Raw genomic sequence first — 20,765 nt, forward strand, 5'->3', positions numbered from 1 at the left:
GAAGCGTCCTTGAACCCTCAGCTCGGGAAGCGCGAGAAGAAGGCGCAGGTCAAATCATAATTTGAGAAGCGACAGTACTGCACATCGGTGCGCAGCCAGTCGCCGGAGCGGTTCAGGTAATCGGACCGCTTCTCGAGCTCGCGCGGACAGTTGGCCGCCGCCGATTGCTTGTTGGCGAAAATTGTCACGACGAACTTGCCCGGCTTGAAGGTGTTCAGCACGCGACGGATTATCTCGTCGTACGATGTCTCCGAGACATTGCATTCAAATGACACGTACGAAAACTCAGGCTCTGGCGTGATGTGGATCGTCATGTAGCTGCCCTGAAAAAGGAAAAGATGAAAAATTATTATATGCTATTTTTATGTATACTTATTACATATACACTGGCGCAAAAAAAACCGAGACAAAAATTTTGATCGAATTTTTAGGCAATCTTCAAAGTGATGCAACTTTTCGAAAAATCATCCAAATTACGTGTATTTTTTTTTAATTAAAGGGCAAAGATTCATGATGTGCACAATCCGACCATCAACCTCCACGTGGTGCATATCGGGTCACTCTGATGACGGCAGTATGATTGAGTTAAACACGAATAAAATGATGTGACAATATCATATTGATACTCAAAATTCATGATATTCAAAAAATACCGTATTTATTTGCTAAAATACTTTAAAGTGCAAATTTCAAACTCGTGTGCAATCAACAAAAAACATCGTATTGACATGTTTGTTTTTTTTAATTGCTTAGAAAAGAATGAATTTTAAGAATCTGGATTAATATTAGCAAGATTTTAACGAGAAACTTGTGGAAAATGATAATAAACTTTTACTTTTTTCAATAAAAAAAAAACATGTTTGGTTCTCATGCGATACAAAAAGTTCACACTTAACAAATCAAACTTTCGCCTAGGGATTCTGAAAGTAGAGTCTTTGCCCTGTAATCTAAAAAAAAGTATACATATAATTTGGATGATTTTTCGCAAAGTTGCATCACTTTGAAGATCGCCTAAAAATTCGATCAAAATTTTTGTCTCGGTTTTTTTTTGCGCCAGTGTATAATATATTATTTTCCAAGTAATATGCAATTACTTTACGAACGTCTTTCTCAACGTTACGACTAAGAACCGGTTGTTCCAACATTTTTGGTAAACTTACCTATCAAATAAGCATGTGTTTATCTTCACTTTTTTCTTAAATAAATAAAGACTGACACATATTTACCTGATAGGCAAGTTTGCCAAGAAGCTGGAACAACCGGCCCTAAATGAATTTAAAATTATTCTCAACATTCGCTCGAGACTCACGTTTTTAGATATCCCATTCATAGAGTATCCGCATGGTTCGAATAGGAAATCATCTATCATCATGGTGGGGATGAGCTTGTCGATCCCCGACTTGACTGTCGCCTCGTCGGCGGACGAGCAAACGTCTCTGGTGAATATCGACATCACGTCCGGATCCAAATCCGTCATGAGTATCTCCAGGGTTTGATCTGGCTCCGGCGAATCCTGCGGCGACTTGTCGCGGATCAAAGTGTAGAGATACCAGCAGTCCGTCTCGGGCGAGCCCATGCAGTAAGCTTCGCCGTCTGAAACAGGAAAACGAAGCTGCGATAAATGGGGCTTCCGAGACAAAATGCGAAAATTAATTTAAATCGGAGAGATTAATCCGCGATTTCCGCTTGTTTTCAGTTATCTTACTTTTCTCCTATATTAATTTGAGAGAAACTGATAATTACCAGGGAAAAGAGAATCCAGCAGAGCAACTTCCTCCTCGAACGTTTGATGCGGCGATATCTGGATCTCCGGTTTCTTGTAATTCTTTCGGGAGTAAAAGACGTTCTGAAAATGTAACATAACATTAAGAATCTCATGTATATATGTATATAGACGTTTAATAATTCTGTGTATTCTACTAGATATTTTATCATTAATGACAGCGAGAATAAAATTGGAAGTAACAATAATTATACAATAACGATAGTAATGAGAGAATAATAATAGAGATTGTAAAAAATTAATGACAAGTAATTAAAAATGACAATTATAGCAGTGACAGGTAAATAACATAGTAAAAAAACAGCAGAACAAGTAATTATTTCTTATAGTTTTCTTATAGTTCGCGAATCCGATTTCCAAATCTATTATGTTACAATTTTCATAAATTTTCAATTAAAATTGTGCAAAGAAGAGCTACGTATATTTTCATGTATTTCGATATTGTAAGAAATTGTAGGAAATGACTAGTCTTGAATAATCTTTTCTAGTGATCGAAAAAAAATTTTTTTTCCGTTGAAATGTGTAATGCGTAAATTATCGAAACAGACTTTATTTGCAACTTATTATTTTCATCATTATTACAATTACCAGTTATTATTATAATTACTGTTATCGTTAACGTTATCACCGTCATTAACATCTTCGGTAATTGTTCGTTGAAGGTATTGTATCTTTGAGACACACCTGTGACATTACGTAGTTCCGCCTCTCTTTCAGTGATAATTACTCTTATGTAAAATAGAATTGGACTCTTGGAAAAACTATTGAAACTAATAACGCGCATACACGGATTCGAATTGATTTCCAATAATTTTCTCGCGAGTCTAATAGTGTTTTTCCAATAAGGACGGAAACACGCGATATCCTTCGATCCCACGGAAAACAGAAGAGAAACGTGTAAACAAGTTGCAACCGGAAAACAAAATCAGATTGATACGAAAGTAATTGCGATTATTTTAAACTTTAATGCTTATTTTGGAATAAACTTTCATTTATATATATTATCTTAAAGCGCAAAATTCGATCTACTGCCTTTATGTTAATAGCAAAATCGAATGTAAAACACGAATGTAATATTATATAAGATAGACACAATGATTACTTGTTATATGACATCCATGTTACATTCGGTGTTTGCTGAATTGTTTTGCAGTTTATTTTAGTCTCAAATTAAAGTTGGAAAGGAACGATCATTTTCAATTCCTTCTATGAAATTTTGTGAACCAATATTGAGTACGTTCGTATGCAATAAAATTATTCAAATTTGCTTTTTTTCTCTCTTTAATTTAACAGCCTAAACAGTAATAGAAAAACAAACCATTAGCATGGGTCAGCAAATCGAATTTTGCGCGTTAAAACGCTATACTACACGAAAATGGTCGGATAAAAGTTCATTTCAAAATATAAGCATAAAGTTATAAATAACGAAGACCGCCAGCTTTTTTCGCATCAATCTATTTCGACGTAAGATGTTAATCTAAATCCATATTTCAAATCTCGCGCTCTCACCGAAGAAAGGGGGGGGGGGAGAGGGTGAAGGACGGTAGCAAGTTCGCATCTTCGAATTTCAACGCAAGAGCCACGCGATATGATCTCGAGACGAATAAATATCACCTTCCGTTTGCAAAGCGACGAACGAAATGCGAGAAGGGATAACAGGGGGCGACGGAGCGTGGCGGGAAAAGCGTGAGGGAAAGTGCGCGTTCGGGTGTCCTCTCACCCCCTCGGCGCCGCCACCCCCTCGGCGGTCGAGGGGGGAGGGGGGCAAGGGGCGGGTGGAGGAAGATTCCGCGATGCGGTAAGCGAAAACGCGCGCGTTTCGGGCAGCGCGGCGAGATAGGTTGAGATCAATAAACCAGGAGGCGGCAGAGAGACGCGTTTCGCGCGTGGCGGAGGGTATCCACGTATACATATATAGCGGGAGCCCGCCGGAGTTTCTTATCCGCGCGCACTAGGTCAAGTTATATAGCTAAGTGACTCCCGAGACTCCGAAGAACGACGCGTCGGAGGAAAGGAGCCGAGATTCCTCGCCGCCCGCGTCGCAACCGCCTGCGTCGTATCTGCCGACGGGCACGTGCCCGATAAGAGATGGACAGGACTTGCGAAATGTCTTTGCGGCGAGAGAGAAATTGTTAATGAAAAAACAAAAAAAAATCTGATCTTGTGTGTAGACGAAAATAGTATTTCTTTAAAAAAAAAAAAAGCTGATAGTAATACTCTAAAAATGTAAATAACCAGAAAGTGACTTCCGGCGGTTTTCATAACACCGTTTTCATATTTGAAATAATTAATGTTTTCATAACACAAGCGAAAATAAACGTTCTGAAAAGTTGGTTCCCAAGTTAGGGTACAGTAGGCTACATTTCCCTTGACTAATATTTGTACAAAATATTTACAAGTTTATACATTTATATACGAGGATTCTTAATTTGCACTTCGAACGCAAAACATTTTTTTGTTTATGAAAATATCTTATGTTGTTCCGCAAGACATGTAACGCGACTGTATATAAAGATTAGATTAGATTAGATTAATTTTTAATAGATTTTATGGAAAAAAAGCATAAAGATTTTTATTCCTTTAATTATCTAAGTAGGTCATGTTTTTATCGGTGTTAATATTATGGAATTGCAATTTTACTTTCCGACGAAAAAAGAGGTGCCACTTGAGAAAGTCTATGCCAATATTGATGACTTTCCTCTAAGAAAAAGATTTCTATATTTAAAAAATAATATTGATTGATATGATATACAAATGTCATTTTAAACAATATTTTAAAAGAAAAATTGACAATACTTAAATGGAAGTTCAAGTATTTTATGTATTTAAGTTAAATGCATAATTATATATAAATTATATATAAATATTTGAACTGATAAAATTTAATCAAGTTGAAAAAATTCAATTAAATTAATATTTTTCTCTCAATGTGTGTATAATATGAAAATAGATAAATATTAATATAAAGATAAATATATTTATCTATTTTTATTAATATATTCCACAGAAGGAGAGATTTATAAGATCCTTTAAAGATTATTAAAATTTTGTTACAATATAAAATTTTTATACGTTGTTCATTTTTTATTATTATATTTCTTTCATTAAAAAATCTTACAAATCTGTTACCTCTAAACTCTTGCTTGGGCACGATACGTATAATTAGTTCACATCAATTATAACATAACGTTGCCTCAGTTTACGCAACTGCACGTCTCCATTCGTTTTAAATTTTCGAGTATGACGTTCGAAAAGAAATTTAGTTACATCATATGAAAAGGAAATGAAAGACTTTCATGTAATAATTATTTAATAATTTTGGTCTCTGTTTTTTAAACCTCATGATATCGCGATGTCAAAAATGTGTGTACAAATTACGTGTCGTAAATCCGATCTTTTACGTGCCCACGCATTCGTGTTGCTCGTAATATCCTTGTGACATGTAATAACATTTACCTCAACATCATCGAACCCAGTGTACTTCTCGACGAGTTCCAGAAGCGGCTCCAAGCATTGCAGAGGTGTCGTGGTGCCGCAGGTCTTCAGTATGAGTCTGCGTTTGGACACAAACATGCTGCTCTCACTGCAGACATGATAAACAATCATATGATTAGCTTTTTCGCTGACGACGAAGTTCGCTGCGACTTTCATTAAGCTTTAGCGCACATTTCTCGACGGTACGTATTCACCACGCGATAAAATCACGTAATATTCGCCCGATATTTCGTAATATGTATTCATTAACTTAAATTGCAAACCAAAACGTTCAAATATTCTGAAAAAAAAAAAAAAAATCTTATTTTTTGCAAGGCAAAAAATAGAAGGAGAAGAATAAATAGCAATCCAAAATTAAAAATTTAATCAAAATTTCTTATTTAAATTTCATTCTATGTATATATGTATATATATATAATTATTTAACTGTTTTTTACTTTCTTATCTAAAAGCCGTTATTTTTATGTTATCAAATTTCATTAATTTAATAAAAAAACAAGAAATTAAATTAAATTAAATTTGCTTAAAATTGATTAAATAATCGTATAACTATTGGCTTCTTTGTTCGACTTGACGGAAGCGGAGTATCATTTTTATCTAAAGACCGGCGAGCCGGCCGGCACTCGTAATGAATAATAAGCTTGCGACACCGGAGATCTTAATAGTTATTAAACTGAGATAACACATAACGCGCGCGCGCGCGCATAAAGATTAGGAAAAGAGAGTGACGCACGTTTTATATCTCGTTTCTGTTTTCTTTCAGCTTTAATTGATTTGCTCCTCCGACTAATTGTGATAGATAATTATGACGCTATTTGACACAGCGCGCCCGTAATTCGTATTACCGAAGGTCAGCGAAGAATGAAAGTTATTAAAAGATTACGCGCTTGGCTTCTGCCGATGTTGCTATTTCTGAGCTGGTGCTTCACTATTCGGTGAAAAGCAAATATTGCGAACCGAGACAATTCGCGCAATCCGCAAATACAGACCCGCGTTCACTCCGGACGAGCGTGCCACGTGGACCGCCACCACGTTACGTCAACGTCAGCCACGCAACGACCGACAACATTGTCGCCCGATAATTCATTCATTTTAAGATAATCGCTGCTTCTTGATTGCACCAACGGCTTGATAAACACGAAAAAAAGTACACCTTGTACCGCGATACCGCGCTCGCAGAATTGACCTGTACGTTCGAAAAACGAGTTGTTAACGATTCGAAAAACGAAAGGGATATGCAGCTCACTTATTCATCAACAGTCAATACATTAAAGGCCGGTTGTTCCTGCCAACTTCTTGGCAAACTTACCCATCAGGTAAATATGTGTCTGTCTTTATTTATTTAGAAAAAAAAATAGACACATGCTTACCTGATAGTTAAGTTTATTAAAAAGTTGAAACAACCGGCCGTAAAAGGTAAAAAAGCTTTCTATTTTATATTTTTTCGCAATTTCTCCGCCAAGTCCTTGATTAAGTCAATGGTTGTTGAACTTTTATTGTGGTATACAAAATTTTGGGATAATTGTATATCAAAACTTAAATATACAACAAAAATATATTAATAATTTTATTAATTTTATTAGAATATAAATTTTTCTTGTCTCGTATATTTTATTTTTTAAAAGCACCCCGTCATCGATTACTTGAAGTTAAATTTCATTTATGCCAACGCAAATTTATTCATTCATTAGTAATACTTGTATTTTTGCCTTTTCGCTGACGAATGACGAGTGAAAGCCGGAAAGCTTTCTGTAAAAATTAATTTAAAAATAGATCGGCAAAGGTTATCGGCGATAGACGTTGACCCTAAGATTCTCCGCGAAGACAACGAGAGCGATAGTGGAGGCAAACTTCTTACAAGTGTCTAAATAAAAATGTGATAAACCTATATTTAAAGATAACAGAATATCGAACATTACTTCGTGATGTTACACAGACATCAAAAAAATTCCACTATTTTCCGGTAGGGAACAAATTTCGCGAAACACAAATTGGATTCAAATTATGCAAATGACGAAACGTATGCAGTTTTTAATTTCAATTAATTAATATGTTATTTTCTTCTTTATTATCAGAAACAATTAACGGAAACTTATAAGAATTACAAGATGTAAGATAAAAAAATATTAACAATACAGAAAAATAACAGTATAATAATAATAATAATAATAATAATAATAAAACAAGTAATACAAAAGTAAAAATAATATAAAAGCAATACCGATCATTTCTAAATTATGATTTATTGCGAAGATTAAAATTTAGACTTTAGAAATTTTGTAATTAAATTCAAATAAATAGAAAAGTCGATGACTTTATTTTAATAACAAGCTAAATAAATGCAAAGGTCAATTTATTTTAGAAATTAAGTAGCGAAAGCTTGAGGTGAACGAGAGAACATGACGGAGAAATATACACATATTTATGAAAAATTATTTCAAAAACATAAGGAAAATCGTATCTCAATTGTAATTTAATACATATAACTTAAAAAAATATATGTATGACATGTATATATGCGTATGTCACTGTGAATCATTTATAACACTCATTAAAAAAATTATCACTATTTCCTTCCATATTCCAGGAACATTATGAAAGATAACGATTTTATTTGAAAAACATTATTTTAACAACTTCTGCATATTTCTATTTTTAATGCTTGAGCGCCACAAACTTGAATATATTTTACTCAGTTTAATACAGATTAAATTAAATGAATAAATAATTTTAATTAATAAGTAATAATAAAGTAATTAATATTAACTAACCAATTTATTTTTCCAGAGGAATTCCACGAATCTTACGTCCGGTGAAATTCTACGGAGGATGTAGCTTAGATTTCGCGAGAAATTGATATCTCATAACTAGCCGGAAGATACCGATTACGCGTAGAGTCGCAAAAGAAAAAAAAAAACAAAAGTTAAAACGAAGCAAATGCCCCTCTTATAGGAAATTTAAATTAACGGAGAATTTCTAAATCAGCAGGTTATTTAGAAGACACAACTCAAAAAATCAGATCAATTTGAAAATAACTTATCCCTCGCGAAATCCTTTGGAAACCTTAAGAAGGATTGTCGGATTATCTTTCCGGTCTATAACAAGATCCGCTTTACCACTTTACCGCCTTGTTTCCCTTTCCTTTCTCCACAATTTACTTTCCTTTGCAAAATAAAAATAACTAATCATTCAAAGTCACAAACTGTTGAAAATTAGATATAAATAAAGGCGCTTACGCGAGTTGATTTTTTGCGTGCTTACGTAAAGTTTATAACCATCTAAAAATACACACGTTTCGACCTTTAAGTAATCCCCAGTGTAACACAAAAAAGTGTCGCGAATTAAAAATTAAATTTACCCCTTTTTCTCTCCCATCAATTACACTGTAAAAAATTCTTGTAAAATTACAACTATAATAGTGGATAACTTTGAGACCAACTATAATAGTTGTAAATTTACTTTTGTCTATAATTTTGCAGTGTACAAGTAAAAAAAATTTAATTCGTCATAAATTTGTTAACAGTGTATACACAAGTGTAAAAAACAAATTAAGAAATTATTGCAAAATTTATTATACAAAATTACGTACACAAGAAAATTTACCACTATTATAGTTGGTCTCAAAGTTACCCACTATTACAGTTGTAATTTTACAACAATTTTTTACAGCGTAATCTTTATTTTTTTAAATACCATTTACCGTTACATATTCCATTTTATCATATTTTCATACGCTAATTAAGTATTTTTCTCGTCTTTAGGGAAGTATTCCCCCCCCCCCACAAGATAATACAAATTATCGTCATTTATCGTCATTACCGCTAATTAAGTAGCCGAGAGACTCGCGTATACGTGCGGCCGCCGCCGCCGTCGACCGGAGGAGAGCGGCCCGCGCCGCGCGGAGGGTTGAAACGCGCGCGAAAGTGTCACCTTGACCATATTTATTTATAGGGGCGGCACTGGGTCGACTCGCGCACCCTCAAATATTCTGGAACCGGGGCACGTCGCATCCCATCCCATTCCAATTCCATCCCGCCGCGTCGCGTCGTGACCGACCGGCCGGGCCGGACGGTGCACCTCTTCCCCATCAAAACAATTCGATATATCGATTATACCACACCGGTACACGGGCGGCTGAGTGTTTTTCTCTCTCTCTCTCTCTCGTTCTCTCGCACTCTCGTTCGCTCCCTTTCCTCGGAACGCCCCTCGGAGCGCCAACCCGCTCTCAGCTTTCTACGCGCGTCACGAAAAATTGCGCCGTTGCTCGCACACCCCCTCGAACACCCGCGCGCCCTTCTCGCCCATCCGTCTCGCGGCCCCGACAATTAGCCCTGCGTTCCACGCCTGATGAGGATTAACGTCGTTGTTCTGGTTCACCCGGGAGAGTAACGCGTTGCGAGTAACGAGAGTTTCACCGTTACATCTTTACAATAACGATTTGGCGAGTTACTTGTCGAAAAGTATTCCGTTCCAACTCCCCCCGGCTCCACCGTTACCTTACGTTACGAAAACATTGTAATGTAATTACGACGAAAATGTAAAATGACGCGTCACTCGTGACTCTCGTTACTTCCCCGTCCCTGGATTTAACAGCACAATTTCAGCTCGGAGGGATGACGCGCGGAATTTAATTCAACATGGGGTTGTCGTGCGTTTTAATCCTCCCTCTCTCTCTCTCTCTCTCTTTCTCTCCCCCAGTCGACAGCGGTCGCACGTACGCGAATCTTCCAGCATTTTCGCGGCGTCATAAAGACGTACAAGCTAAATTGGAGGATTAAGAAAAAAGTTGAGACAGTTTCTGAATGGAAACAGATGACGCGTTCAGTACAACGAGGGAAAAAGTTGGTAACTTGATGAAATCCCTTCGATTCAAATACTATGCGTTTCAGTTAAATATATAAATACTTAACATTGAAGTTCAAGTTTTTTAAGTCTTTGACTGAAGAGTATTTTGAACACTTGAACTTTAGTTCAAGTGTTTGTATATTTAACTTAAATACATAATGCTCGAGTTGAAAAAAAATTGATCAAGTTTAAAGGGTCGTTTGTTCCAACTTCTTGGATAAACTTGTCTAGTATCAGGTGGTAAATATGTGTCTGTATTTATTTATTTAGAAAAAAATAAAGATAAACACGTGCTTATCTGATAGGTAAGTTTGCCAAGAAGTTGAAGTGGAACAATTGACACTTAGAACTGTATACCGCGCGCGTAAAGTTTATTAGATTAACGCAGAATTAAGTTAGTTTTTTTTCCCCTCGGAGGTGAACGTGTGAGAAATTATACGCTCATTTTTTTCTAATTTGTGTTTTAATGCTGTACGAACTTTATGTGGATTTATATGACGTATTATTTTCCAAATATCTAGTGAAAGTTCGCAAGAGCAAAAAAAAAAACTTCTTTAAAAAAAAAATTTCGTAAATCTGAAAATATAGAATGTCTCACTTTAAACGCGGAAAGCGAACAAAATCAAGTGAGAAGAGTTCTCATCTTTTTAACTGAAACTTAAATCGCATTGAAAGTCTTTTCGCCGAAACTTTTGAGATTTCCTGAAAAACGATCTTGTCCGTTTCGCTTCTGAATCTCAGAAGGAATACAAAATTGTACTTCACATTGCAATGACTTTGAGAGCTGTGGAAACTTTATGATTCCTCTTCTCCGAAAGGTTCTCAAGCTGGAAAACGGCAAAGGAAAGTGTTTGGAGATGGGAATACGACGGCTATTGTCGCCAAGTGATACAATCCGAGTTTCGTCGAGCTGAACGGAGTTTCGACCGACACACATCACGCTGAAGCAATCTGGAAGGAACCTACTACGAGGTAGACAATATAATTTATTGTCTGCCTCCTCCAGTTTTAAGAATTGAAAAAAATTGGTAGGTAAGTTGACCCGATTTCAATTCTGAAGTTGCAATTAATGCAAGCGGGGCTTAGAATTTTAAGAAACAGCTGTTTGTGTATGTGTGTGTGTGTGTGTGTGTACGGTAATTAAATTTTTAAACATCCTTTCTGCATTAAACTGAGAAATAAAATATCGTGACTCCACGGGTTCTCGGAACAATAGAATGTGAAAAACAATATTCTACTCGCTGAGTTTCGGAAGAGCAGACATCATAATTTTATGTTAGGCAAGTAGGCGATTTAGGCCCAAAAATAGCACAATGGTCGACTCGTCGGCATTGATTTCTTTGACAAAAATATCTCTCGTTATAAATCTCAAGGCTCTTCCTTCTTTCCCTGACGGTCGGCCCGGTCTATTACCTGAGCGCGCGACTTTCATATTGTTTTGACTTACCTGAGAACGTAGGCGTCCATTTGGTCGTTGCGGCAAAAACTGATGATCTCGCAACGGACTATCTTAAGCAACGATTCCCACTTTTGCCTGCAAGAATAATAGCGATTTATCCGATTAGTATCATTACAGCAAAATAGCAAATAATTAACAAACTTCGTAACTCGAATTTCATTAATTGTTTGAAGTTAAGATCGATCTCGCACATAAATTGTTATTTTAAGAAAGTAATAACAACTTATAGCGATTAATGAGAAATTTACCGAATATAGTATGTACAGCGTAAAAATTTATCAATTTAAGAAATGTCAGTAGAATTTTCAGGTACAACATGAACGGAGGAAAAAATGAAACGAACAAATTTCCTTAACTTTTACTTAACTTATTAGCGGTGCACAAATAGCATTCTAATGTAAAAATATTCTAACGGGACATGTTTCTGAATTTTTCCTTAAAATTTTTAAAGAAAATTGGCGTATGTACGATAACTTGTGCCAATTCTGTCGTGAAAGATTTCATAAATTTCGTTAAAACGTTTCAATTTTTAAATTAAAATTTAAATTAAAAATTAAAAAAAAAAATAATTCAAAGAAACGTTCAAAAATATGTCCCATTAAAACGCTACTTTGTGCGTCGCTGATAAAGCAATACAAGTTACAGAAATTTCTTTTAAACACGGCCTTTTCCAGGCTTATTGTAAACAACAAATTTGCAGGCGGTTTTTTTTTTTAATATTTGACAAATTTTGCGACTGTCCGAACAAATCTCTCGTAGTGATTTCCGTAAATTCGATCTTCAAATAAATTTAGATCGAAATCCAAGTTGCGAAGTTCGTCAATTATTTATTACTATACAACAGAGTCCTTGTAATAAAAAAAAAAAAAGATCATTGAAAGACTTACGAGAATACGATTCCCCGTGTTTACGCGAGAGGGGCTTTACTTTCCGTATTACATTCGTTACACGGCGAAATTCCTGTGACATGAGGTCACACGCATGTTTCCCGTGGCGCACATTTATCAGACGTTTGAGAGATTACCTTAATCTCTAAATTGAAATTGATTTATCAATCAACCGAATCGACGGACCGAACGTGAACGTGAACGCCGTTCCGTCTACCGTCCGGGTGAACTTCATCGTTGAACCCCCAACGAAAGAGAGAGAGAGAGAGAGAGAGAGAGAGAGAGAGAGAGAGAGAGAGAGAGAGAGAGAGGTTCAATAACAATCGCGGTTCCGCGTGCCAAAACCGGAGGCTTCCTCCGGGGGATCAGCGGTTCTCCATCGGCTCGCTTCCTTGCCGGCCGACGGCGGCATGGGCGATCTAAATTTATTGTCGCCGTGATATGCAAAAATAAACAGCGGTCGGCACATCGGCCGGCGCCCGGCGTAATAGGCGCGCCACGTCCGAGCAGACGGAGTAGGTTCAACGACACCCCGACGTTCCTCGCGTAAACAACCAGTACAACAATCGGATTGCGCCTCGCTATTATCAATAGGCGCGCGGCGGTTATGTAATTGCCACGCTGAGCGCGCCGCTGCTCTATCTCTCTCTCTCTCTCTCTCTGTGGATACAGGTTGAGCAAATCTCGCCTTATCGTCTTCCGTTGCCAGTTTATACCTCGAGTCGTAACCCAAAACGTTTCGATAGAGTCTGAACTTTACTCGCTTGATTGTCGAAGAGAATCCTCGGGATCCGGGCGGACGAGGGGAGAAGACCCGAAAAAAAAAAAAAAAAACTGAGAGACCTTATCGAGAGGGTTCGATAAGTCGGGGGAAGAATTTGCGATTGTTCTCGGGAATATGCGCCTGAACTATCCTTTCCAGAATTCGGACTCGAGCGACTTTAAGGGGGAAATTGATTCTTGAGAATGAAAAGGAAAGGACGGACACAACCCTTCACGTACCAACGGTGACAAGCGGCGTTATTGAATTTATTAATTGTTTCGTACTGAAATTACTTCCGGATTATTCTCCGTTTGAAAGACCGTGCTGTTGCCGCACCATTTTTTCCCCCGCGCGTCAATCAAACAACGAACCGAAATGTTAATTCGATGTTAATCAATAATCGTCTTTAATATTGATGATCAAAAACCATGGTAAAAGCATGAAATACTGTTTGCAACGTTCTTTAAAGCTGCCACCAGTTTTCCCCATGCTGTCGATGCATCCTTTCCTTCGTGCTTCTATTCCGTCCCATACTTTGGGGCAATAACGGACAACCGCGGACGGGAGACTTTTTAAAAGGAAACTTCCTCTGTGAGGAGGACGCAAACCGTCGCTGTCATCATCCGTCACGAAGCGTCGCTCCCTCCGGGACGTGAATCACGGCGTGACATTTCACCCAACCTGGGTGAAATACCCCGTAGAGAGACGGCGCGGCGGTGCCTCGATCTAGGAAGCTTTTGGAAGTTCGGTCGGGGGGAGGGGGGGAAATTGTAGAAAAATCGGGATCGGGACGACGTGAGCGGTCAGTCCGAGTGTACGGCTCCCAACGGTCGACGCCGGCGCGGCTGTCGTTACCGTCCGTCCGTCCTGGCCTGGCCGGCGTCGACTGTCATCGTTCCCGCGGGGTGGCGAGGAGGAGGAGGTGGTGGAGATGGAAGAGGAGGTGGCGGTGGCGATGGTGTCGGAGGTATAGCAGCAAGACGCCGGCGGGCGGCGTACTTACCGTGGTACCTGCCGAAGATCACCCTGATGCTGCTTGAGGCCCTTGGAGCTGGTGAACCAGATCTCGAGGAGCTTCTCGACGCCCTCGAAGAACTGCACGTTGTCGGCGCAGTCGTCCTTGGTGTCCGCCATCCTCTCGCCGTCCGGCCCGCGCGCGGTCGGTCCAACTCGCGCCCGAAAAATCGCACGCAATTGTGTGGTCCCCTCCTCGCCGTCCCGATCTGCCTGGCTCTCCCCCGTGTTCGCTGATCCCTTCGCTCGAAACTTGATCGACTCGGATGCGTGGATAATCACGGAGCGTTGTGTGCGAGAGAGGTTGCACTATTCCCGGTGTGACGCGCGCTCGTGGACTGACTGACACACTGACCACACCAGAGGCACGACGATTGACTGATTGACGGACGGATGGTCGCCGGTGCTGCCAGGCATGCTGCGCCGCCGCCGCCACCACCACCACCGGAGTCGCCGCCGTCGTCATCGCCGCCGCCACCGCCAGCCAACCGCCGCGTCTCGCACGCTGCACGGTTCGCGCGCTTCTGCAGCGTGGCGCCGCGAGCGGCGCCGGGCGGAACTGTTCCGCGCGCCGTCGCCGGCCGCCGGCAGGGGGCGCCGGTGCGCGAGCGCAGAATCGTGATACGTGATCTTATCGCTACCACGTTGTGCTGCCTTCGCTCGATAAGCATGATGATAAATTTTTTTTCGTAGAAATGCTTATTTTTCTCGACATAATTTCAGCAATGCGAATGATAAGTGCTGAATTATTAACAGCCCTGACGAACGTTTCTCTCAGAATTATATAACTTTTCAAAACTTCGTATTCTATAATTGCTAAAGAAAACTTACAAAATATCCAAAATATAAGCCTTTACATATGTAAATTCTAATATATTTCTAAGAATTTCTTATTCTAAAGTAAAAATTTAACATATAATTATTCAAAAATTTTCATAAATTTAAAATAAAAATTTTTTCACTATTATGTAATATATATACTATTATATATATATATATAAGAAATTTTTGTCAGGGAGCTAATTATTAATTTATTACTTATTAATTTAATTAATCATAAAAATATATTTTTAAAATATTTTTATATATAGTGTATAATACAATTTATTATACATTCCGTGGAATTAATTCGAAAAAAATCTGGTTCTGAGGCTGCTATGATAAACGCCTATATCCGTGGGAGTTAGTAAAAGTCCGACATACCCCTTAGTGTCTCTGGGAGGTAGAAGGAATCCATGAGAATTTCTTCCACGTTTTAAAAAAGATTTATAGCTTTTTTACAGTCTGTGTTTTTACATCTTTATTTACTATTCTTTTTGTTATTCTCCTTCTTATTTTTCTTCGCATTGTTTTTTACAATATTCTTCTTATTATTTTTCGCATTGATACGTTTTAATAGTGGTTTTTTCATCATTGGTTGATTTTTCACCAACTGATTTTCATCCATCGGCTCGATTATTTGTCCCAACTTGGTTTTCACTGTTGGCTGAATGAGTCGCACATGGGCACTCATTGGAACGAAGGTCCTGCTGATAGGAGCTCTAATGCTCGCTTCAAAATCCTTGACTTTGGTAAACGGATAAGGTAGCTCCTTGACGAGATGTTTCCTCAGTTTTTCGTTTTCATGTTCAAATACTATGACTTTTCCTTTATTCTCAGGTTTACGTGGCGCTTCCTTGGGAACAGTCAGCATAAATCGGCTTTTTTTACGAGTTATATTACGCTTCTTGACATTCGGTCCTCCCCAGTCGCCCCACCCGGGTAGACTCAAATCAATAACCTGCGGCTGCGATTTCTTCACCTGAAATCATTTTGCATGTACTAAATTATTAACAGTTTTTATTAATTTTTCATAGAAACGCAACATCATTCAGTACAAAGAAACAAAAAGTATATCTATCTATTATACATGATCTAGCGTTTTTAATCAAGTTCTAAAATTTTCGAAAATTTAATGAATAAAAGAAAAAACAATTTTTTTTCCATTTTTCCTTGTCCTATTTTTTCACGTTTTTTTTTTCTTTTAATGCCATCTCTTTCTTTTTATTATTTTCTACGTCACTAATTTTAAGATTTTTTTCATTTGAATAATAAGTAATTTATCAATAAAAAGTAATTTATCAATAAAATCTACTATCACTATTATAATCATATTTTTCCTAGACAAAAAAATTTTTCTCGTTTTATTTTTCAGAAAAATTAAGAGCACTAATTTGCAAGTTTCAACAAATTTTTTCCAAAAACGATATAATAATTTGTTTTTTTTATATACATGTAGTTAAAAAAAATTTTTATTACATACCTCCTCGTCCTTCTCTTTCATAAATTCCTCGACAACGTCATCGTCCGCGAATGCCTCACTCATTATTCTGTGCGTTTCCTCCTGATCACTGTCCTCATCTCCATACGTGGCCACATCTGGTAGCTGAGTCTTCAAATGTTTGGGCTTTACATTTACGTATTTTTTTGGATCTATTTCCGGTTCGTAGCTATCAATATCGACCGGCTTCTCTACGCTATTCGCTATTGCCTTCAAACTCATCAGATCATTATCCTTCTGTACATGTTCTCTGGAGGTAGTCGTTTCTTCCAATGGAGAATCTAAAATAGGTTTCCGTTTGGGATTTTCGAATTCGAGGCTTGGCGAGTAATCTTCAATCTCCTTTTTCTTCTTCTCTTCCCCATTCTTTTTTGTTTTGTCGTCGTTTACCTTGAATTTCTTCTTCACTTCCTGCACCTTTGGATTTAATTTGCGCTTTGCGTTTTCTTTTTTCGATCCCCTGAAATTAAATATTTCATTTTTATATCTTAAATTTTTTATTATTCATATCTTATATAGTATTATTTGGAAAACTTATAATTTTCAATATACCTTGCTTGCGTAGTAGCTTTACAACTTTCTTTACGTTTTATTTCTTTACAAAATCTATCTTTTGTATCATTTGCAGCTGCTAATAAAGCATTACTATTCTCATTGCTGCAAGATTTGCCTTTTGTATCACTTGTACTTGCTTGTAAAGCACTACTTTTCTCATTGCCTTGTAATTTACCTTTAGTGTCATTTATTTTCGCTTGCAAAGTACTATTTTTCTTATTGCTACAGGATTTATTTTTTGCACTTATATTTTCTTGCAAAGTATCGTTTTTCTTCTTGCCACGGGATTTATTTTTCTTATCACTTGTATTTGCTTGCAAAGCACTATTTTTCTCATTATCATGTGAGTTTATTGTCGTATCACTTATATTTGCTTGCAAAGCATTGTCTTTCTCATTGTTGCATAATTCATTTGTCTTATCACTAGTACTTGTTTGCAAAACACTATTCTTCTTATTTTTGAGGAGTTTATTTTTCATATTACTTGAATTTATTTGCGTAGTATTTTCTGTATTATGATTTGACGACTCTTTTTTCTTTTCCGATAGAATCTCACCTGAAATTTCACTTGTTTCTATTATCTCTGCCTTCTGTTGCTTCTTATCGTAGTACTCCCGACAAAGCTTAATGAAATCATCAATTTCAGAATTGGTCTTTATGTTGTCTCCTTTCTCATTTAATAGTATCTCATCTTCTTTATCTTTTATGTTTTCCTCATCATTCTCATCATCCTCATCTTCCTCGTCACTACTATCTATTCTCTTAACTTTTTGCGTCAATTCTTTACTAATGGCTAATTGTTCAGAGAGTATTTGTCGTGTCTAATAAAAAAAATTTATTATATTTTACTATTTTTTATAACATTTCAACATCTTTAATATTAAGAATATTTAACTACTTCTGGAAAATATTTAAGTATAAATTTTTATTAATATAATTTTTATTAAAAATAGATGTTTTTTTACCCATGGATGTTTTTTATATTTTATATTTTGAATCAAAATATGTAATACTCACTTCTTTATCATATTTGGCTTTAATCTGTTTATTCCTAGCCCATTGGCCCGTGTTTTTATGTCTCAATGACATTCTCTCTTCGGCACGAGTTTTGTCTAATTGTTCTAATTTTGCAAGAGCCTCCTCTGGATTAGTATCTTTTAATTTTTCGAAATCCTTTAAATGTTGTTTAATTTTATTTTTTCGCTCGATGCGATGGAATTTTTTGCTCTTTATCTTATGCTGACGATGCGCCTTTGCCTCTCTATATGACTGAAAGTTAAAGATGTTAAAAACCGTTCTCCATTAAGGGAATCCTAAAGCAAATTGCCGACATTTTTTATTAAAAAATAAAAATAAATTGTGGCTTTGTAGAATTCCAAATTTTTTCATATAATTAAAATACAAAAATGTAAAAGACAAAAGATGACTTTATCCTAATAACAAAAACAATTGAAAAATTTTGTATTATTAGCATAAAATCGCCCATTATTATCTTTTGTGCGCATTTTAATTGTGCCTTAATTAAAAGAATTTGGAAGTCTCTCTCTAAATATATCTTCTAATAAAAAATAACAGTAGTTTGCTTTTGAATTTATTTCTTCTTTAAATATAATCTCTTAAACTGCAGCATAAGTTTTTGTACCTGTTGTGCTCTTAATCTGGCAGCTTCCTTCCTCCTTATGATGACCTCTTTCAGAGTCATTTTGTATTTATTATCCTTTTCCTCTTCCTTGTCGACAGCAGGATAAAGCAATGTAGGATCCACTTCTTCAAACTTTTTCATCAAATCAGACTTTATACTAAAGCCCTTCAGAAATTTAGGAGTCTTTAAATTGTGAGAATCTGTCACTGGTGTTATACGTTTCAACGGAAAGACTAGTTGTTCAGCTGTTCGATTCTTAGCAACTATACTGTCCCATTTTTTCAATTCCTCTGTAACCTTCTCAAGACCTATTGTCCTTTTAATCTATAAATAATAAAGAATTCAAGCTTTAAGTTTCTTATTTTGTCTTATGCAAGATGCCATATAAATTTTATTAGGAAAAGTTACAGTTATAAAAATAGGAAAATTATAATAAAATAGATAGAAATTTAAACATTAATAAACATTTAAATAATAAATTTTTCATTATTAAACTCAAATTAAACATTAATAAACATTTAAATAAAAAATAATAAATTAGTTATTTAAAATAACTTTAAATAACTAATTTCTATAATACATAAAAGATTGACATTTCTTAATTAATACAAATTTTATTAGCAAAAATTACATGAAAATAAATGGACAAATTTGTATTTAAAAAATTAACACCTAAATAATCAAGTCTAAAAAAATAACAATTTTGTATATTTTATAATTTTAAAACAGATTGATATTTACTGATCAATCTATTTCATTTTCTTTTTTGTAGCTATACTTAAGATTCTGTAACTTTAAAATTATGCAGAGGTTAACCGAATACAATAGATCAATCAATTTAAACTAATATTACATTAAATTACCCTTTCAGCTGCTGGTTTCTCCAATGGCTTCGGAAGAACTTTGTTCTTCTGTTGAATGTATCGAAGCCTTTTAATTGTGTCATTCTGATCCCCTTTTTGTTCTAACAATTTGATCAGGTCTCGCGTGCATACCGTATCTCCATCTATTACTCCACTTTTCACAAGATGATACTCTGATACCTCTAAACTGGGTTCGCTTCGTTTTGCCTTCTTCACTCTGCCAAGGAAAGAAAATGAAAAAATATATCATAAAATTCTTAAAAATTTAAACATTTCAAGAATTGTAATAACTACATTTTTTTACCTTTGTCTCTTGTCGAGGCGCGACACAGCCTCGATAAGATTTGAGTGATTTTTAGCAACTTCTTGGTCGCTCTCGTATAAATCTTGATCTATTTCCGCGTCGCTCATTTTTGTGGTCATACGAAATTCTCTCTTATCGTGATACAAGTTGATCCGTTACTCATGAGTCCCACATGTCACGATCCTACAACACTCCACGAGGTTTACAGATTTGCTCCACCGTTTTTTTCCGACCGGCAGTGATTATGCTATGCCTTTTAACAGCCAATGGCTGCGTTCAGCAGAAAAAGCAGCTTTGCAACTGTTGTAAAATTCTTCAACACGACTGGTTTATACGTTTAGATCTAACAGGAACTAAGAGCAAGAACCAATCGTGTTGAAGAATTTTACAACAGTTACAAAGCTGCTTTTTCTGCTGAACGCAGCCAATGAAAAGTTGCTTCCAGATACCGCCATCTTACCGCGGTATTTTCAATTCGTTATATCATAAGGCGATTTTTGGCGATCGTTTGGTACATGTACCAAAGTATACCAATGTGTACCAGATCGTTTTCGCGTGTTTGGTACTTTCTGGTTAAGGCGTGGCTAACCATTTTGGTACATTTCTGGTGCATGCGGCGGTCCGGATCCACGATCCTCCTGTTTCACTGTTCCTCCGGCTTGAAGAGCACGCTGCGCACACGTGCACCCTACCGGCTTGCGGTTACTTTCTTGCGTATTAAACTGGAAACTCGCCGATGAGGCAAGGACAGGAACATTAAAGGAATCGACACTTAATTGAAAAGTAACAGATATATATGCGTATATTTTCTTCAGGTACAGTATAGTCTTTTTCA

At 36.6% G+C, this 20,765-nt stretch overlaps 2 protein-coding genes across 3 annotated transcripts; both read right to left on the minus strand.

Moving 5' to 3' along the window:
* Positions 1-14,609, minus strand: LOC105838642 (S-adenosylmethionine decarboxylase proenzyme). Its single transcript, XM_012684347.3, has 6 exons — positions 14,236-14,609; positions 11,571-11,657; positions 5,240-5,366; positions 1,744-1,846; positions 1,310-1,593; positions 1-323 (listed from the first exon to the last, which is right to left on the minus strand). Exons 1-6 carry the CDS (start codon positions 14,364-14,366, stop codon positions 18-20), a joined length of 1,038 nt encoding a protein of 345 aa, XP_012539801.1. The 5' UTR covers positions 14,367-14,609; the 3' UTR covers positions 1-17.
* Positions 14,610-15,519: 910 nt separating this feature from the next.
* On the minus strand, positions 15,520-20,641 carry LOC105838562 (U3 small nucleolar RNA-associated protein 14 homolog C). 2 transcript variants are annotated; one of them, XM_012684220.3, is made up of 8 exons: positions 20,520-20,641; positions 19,931-20,113; positions 19,627-19,843; positions 18,764-19,087; positions 18,139-18,390; positions 17,119-17,942; positions 16,549-17,026; positions 15,520-16,047 (listed from the first exon to the last, which is right to left on the minus strand). In XM_012684220.3, exons 2-8 carry the CDS (start codon positions 20,047-20,049, stop codon positions 15,547-15,549), a joined length of 2,715 nt encoding a protein of 904 aa, XP_012539674.2. In that variant the 5' UTR covers positions 20,050-20,113; positions 20,520-20,641; the 3' UTR covers positions 15,520-15,546. The 2 variants fall into 2 exon arrangements, with proteins under 2 accessions (XP_012539674.2, XP_036143468.1); XM_036287575.1 differs by lacking the exon at positions 20,520-20,641 and adding an exon at positions 20,391-20,511.
* Between the last annotated feature and the right edge of the window lie 124 nt (positions 20,642-20,765).

This window comes from Monomorium pharaonis, chromosome 5 (assembly GCF_013373865.1).
Source record: "Monomorium pharaonis isolate MP-MQ-018 chromosome 5, ASM1337386v2, whole genome shotgun sequence".
NCBI lineage: Eukaryota > Metazoa > Arthropoda > Insecta > Hymenoptera > Formicidae > Monomorium > Monomorium pharaonis.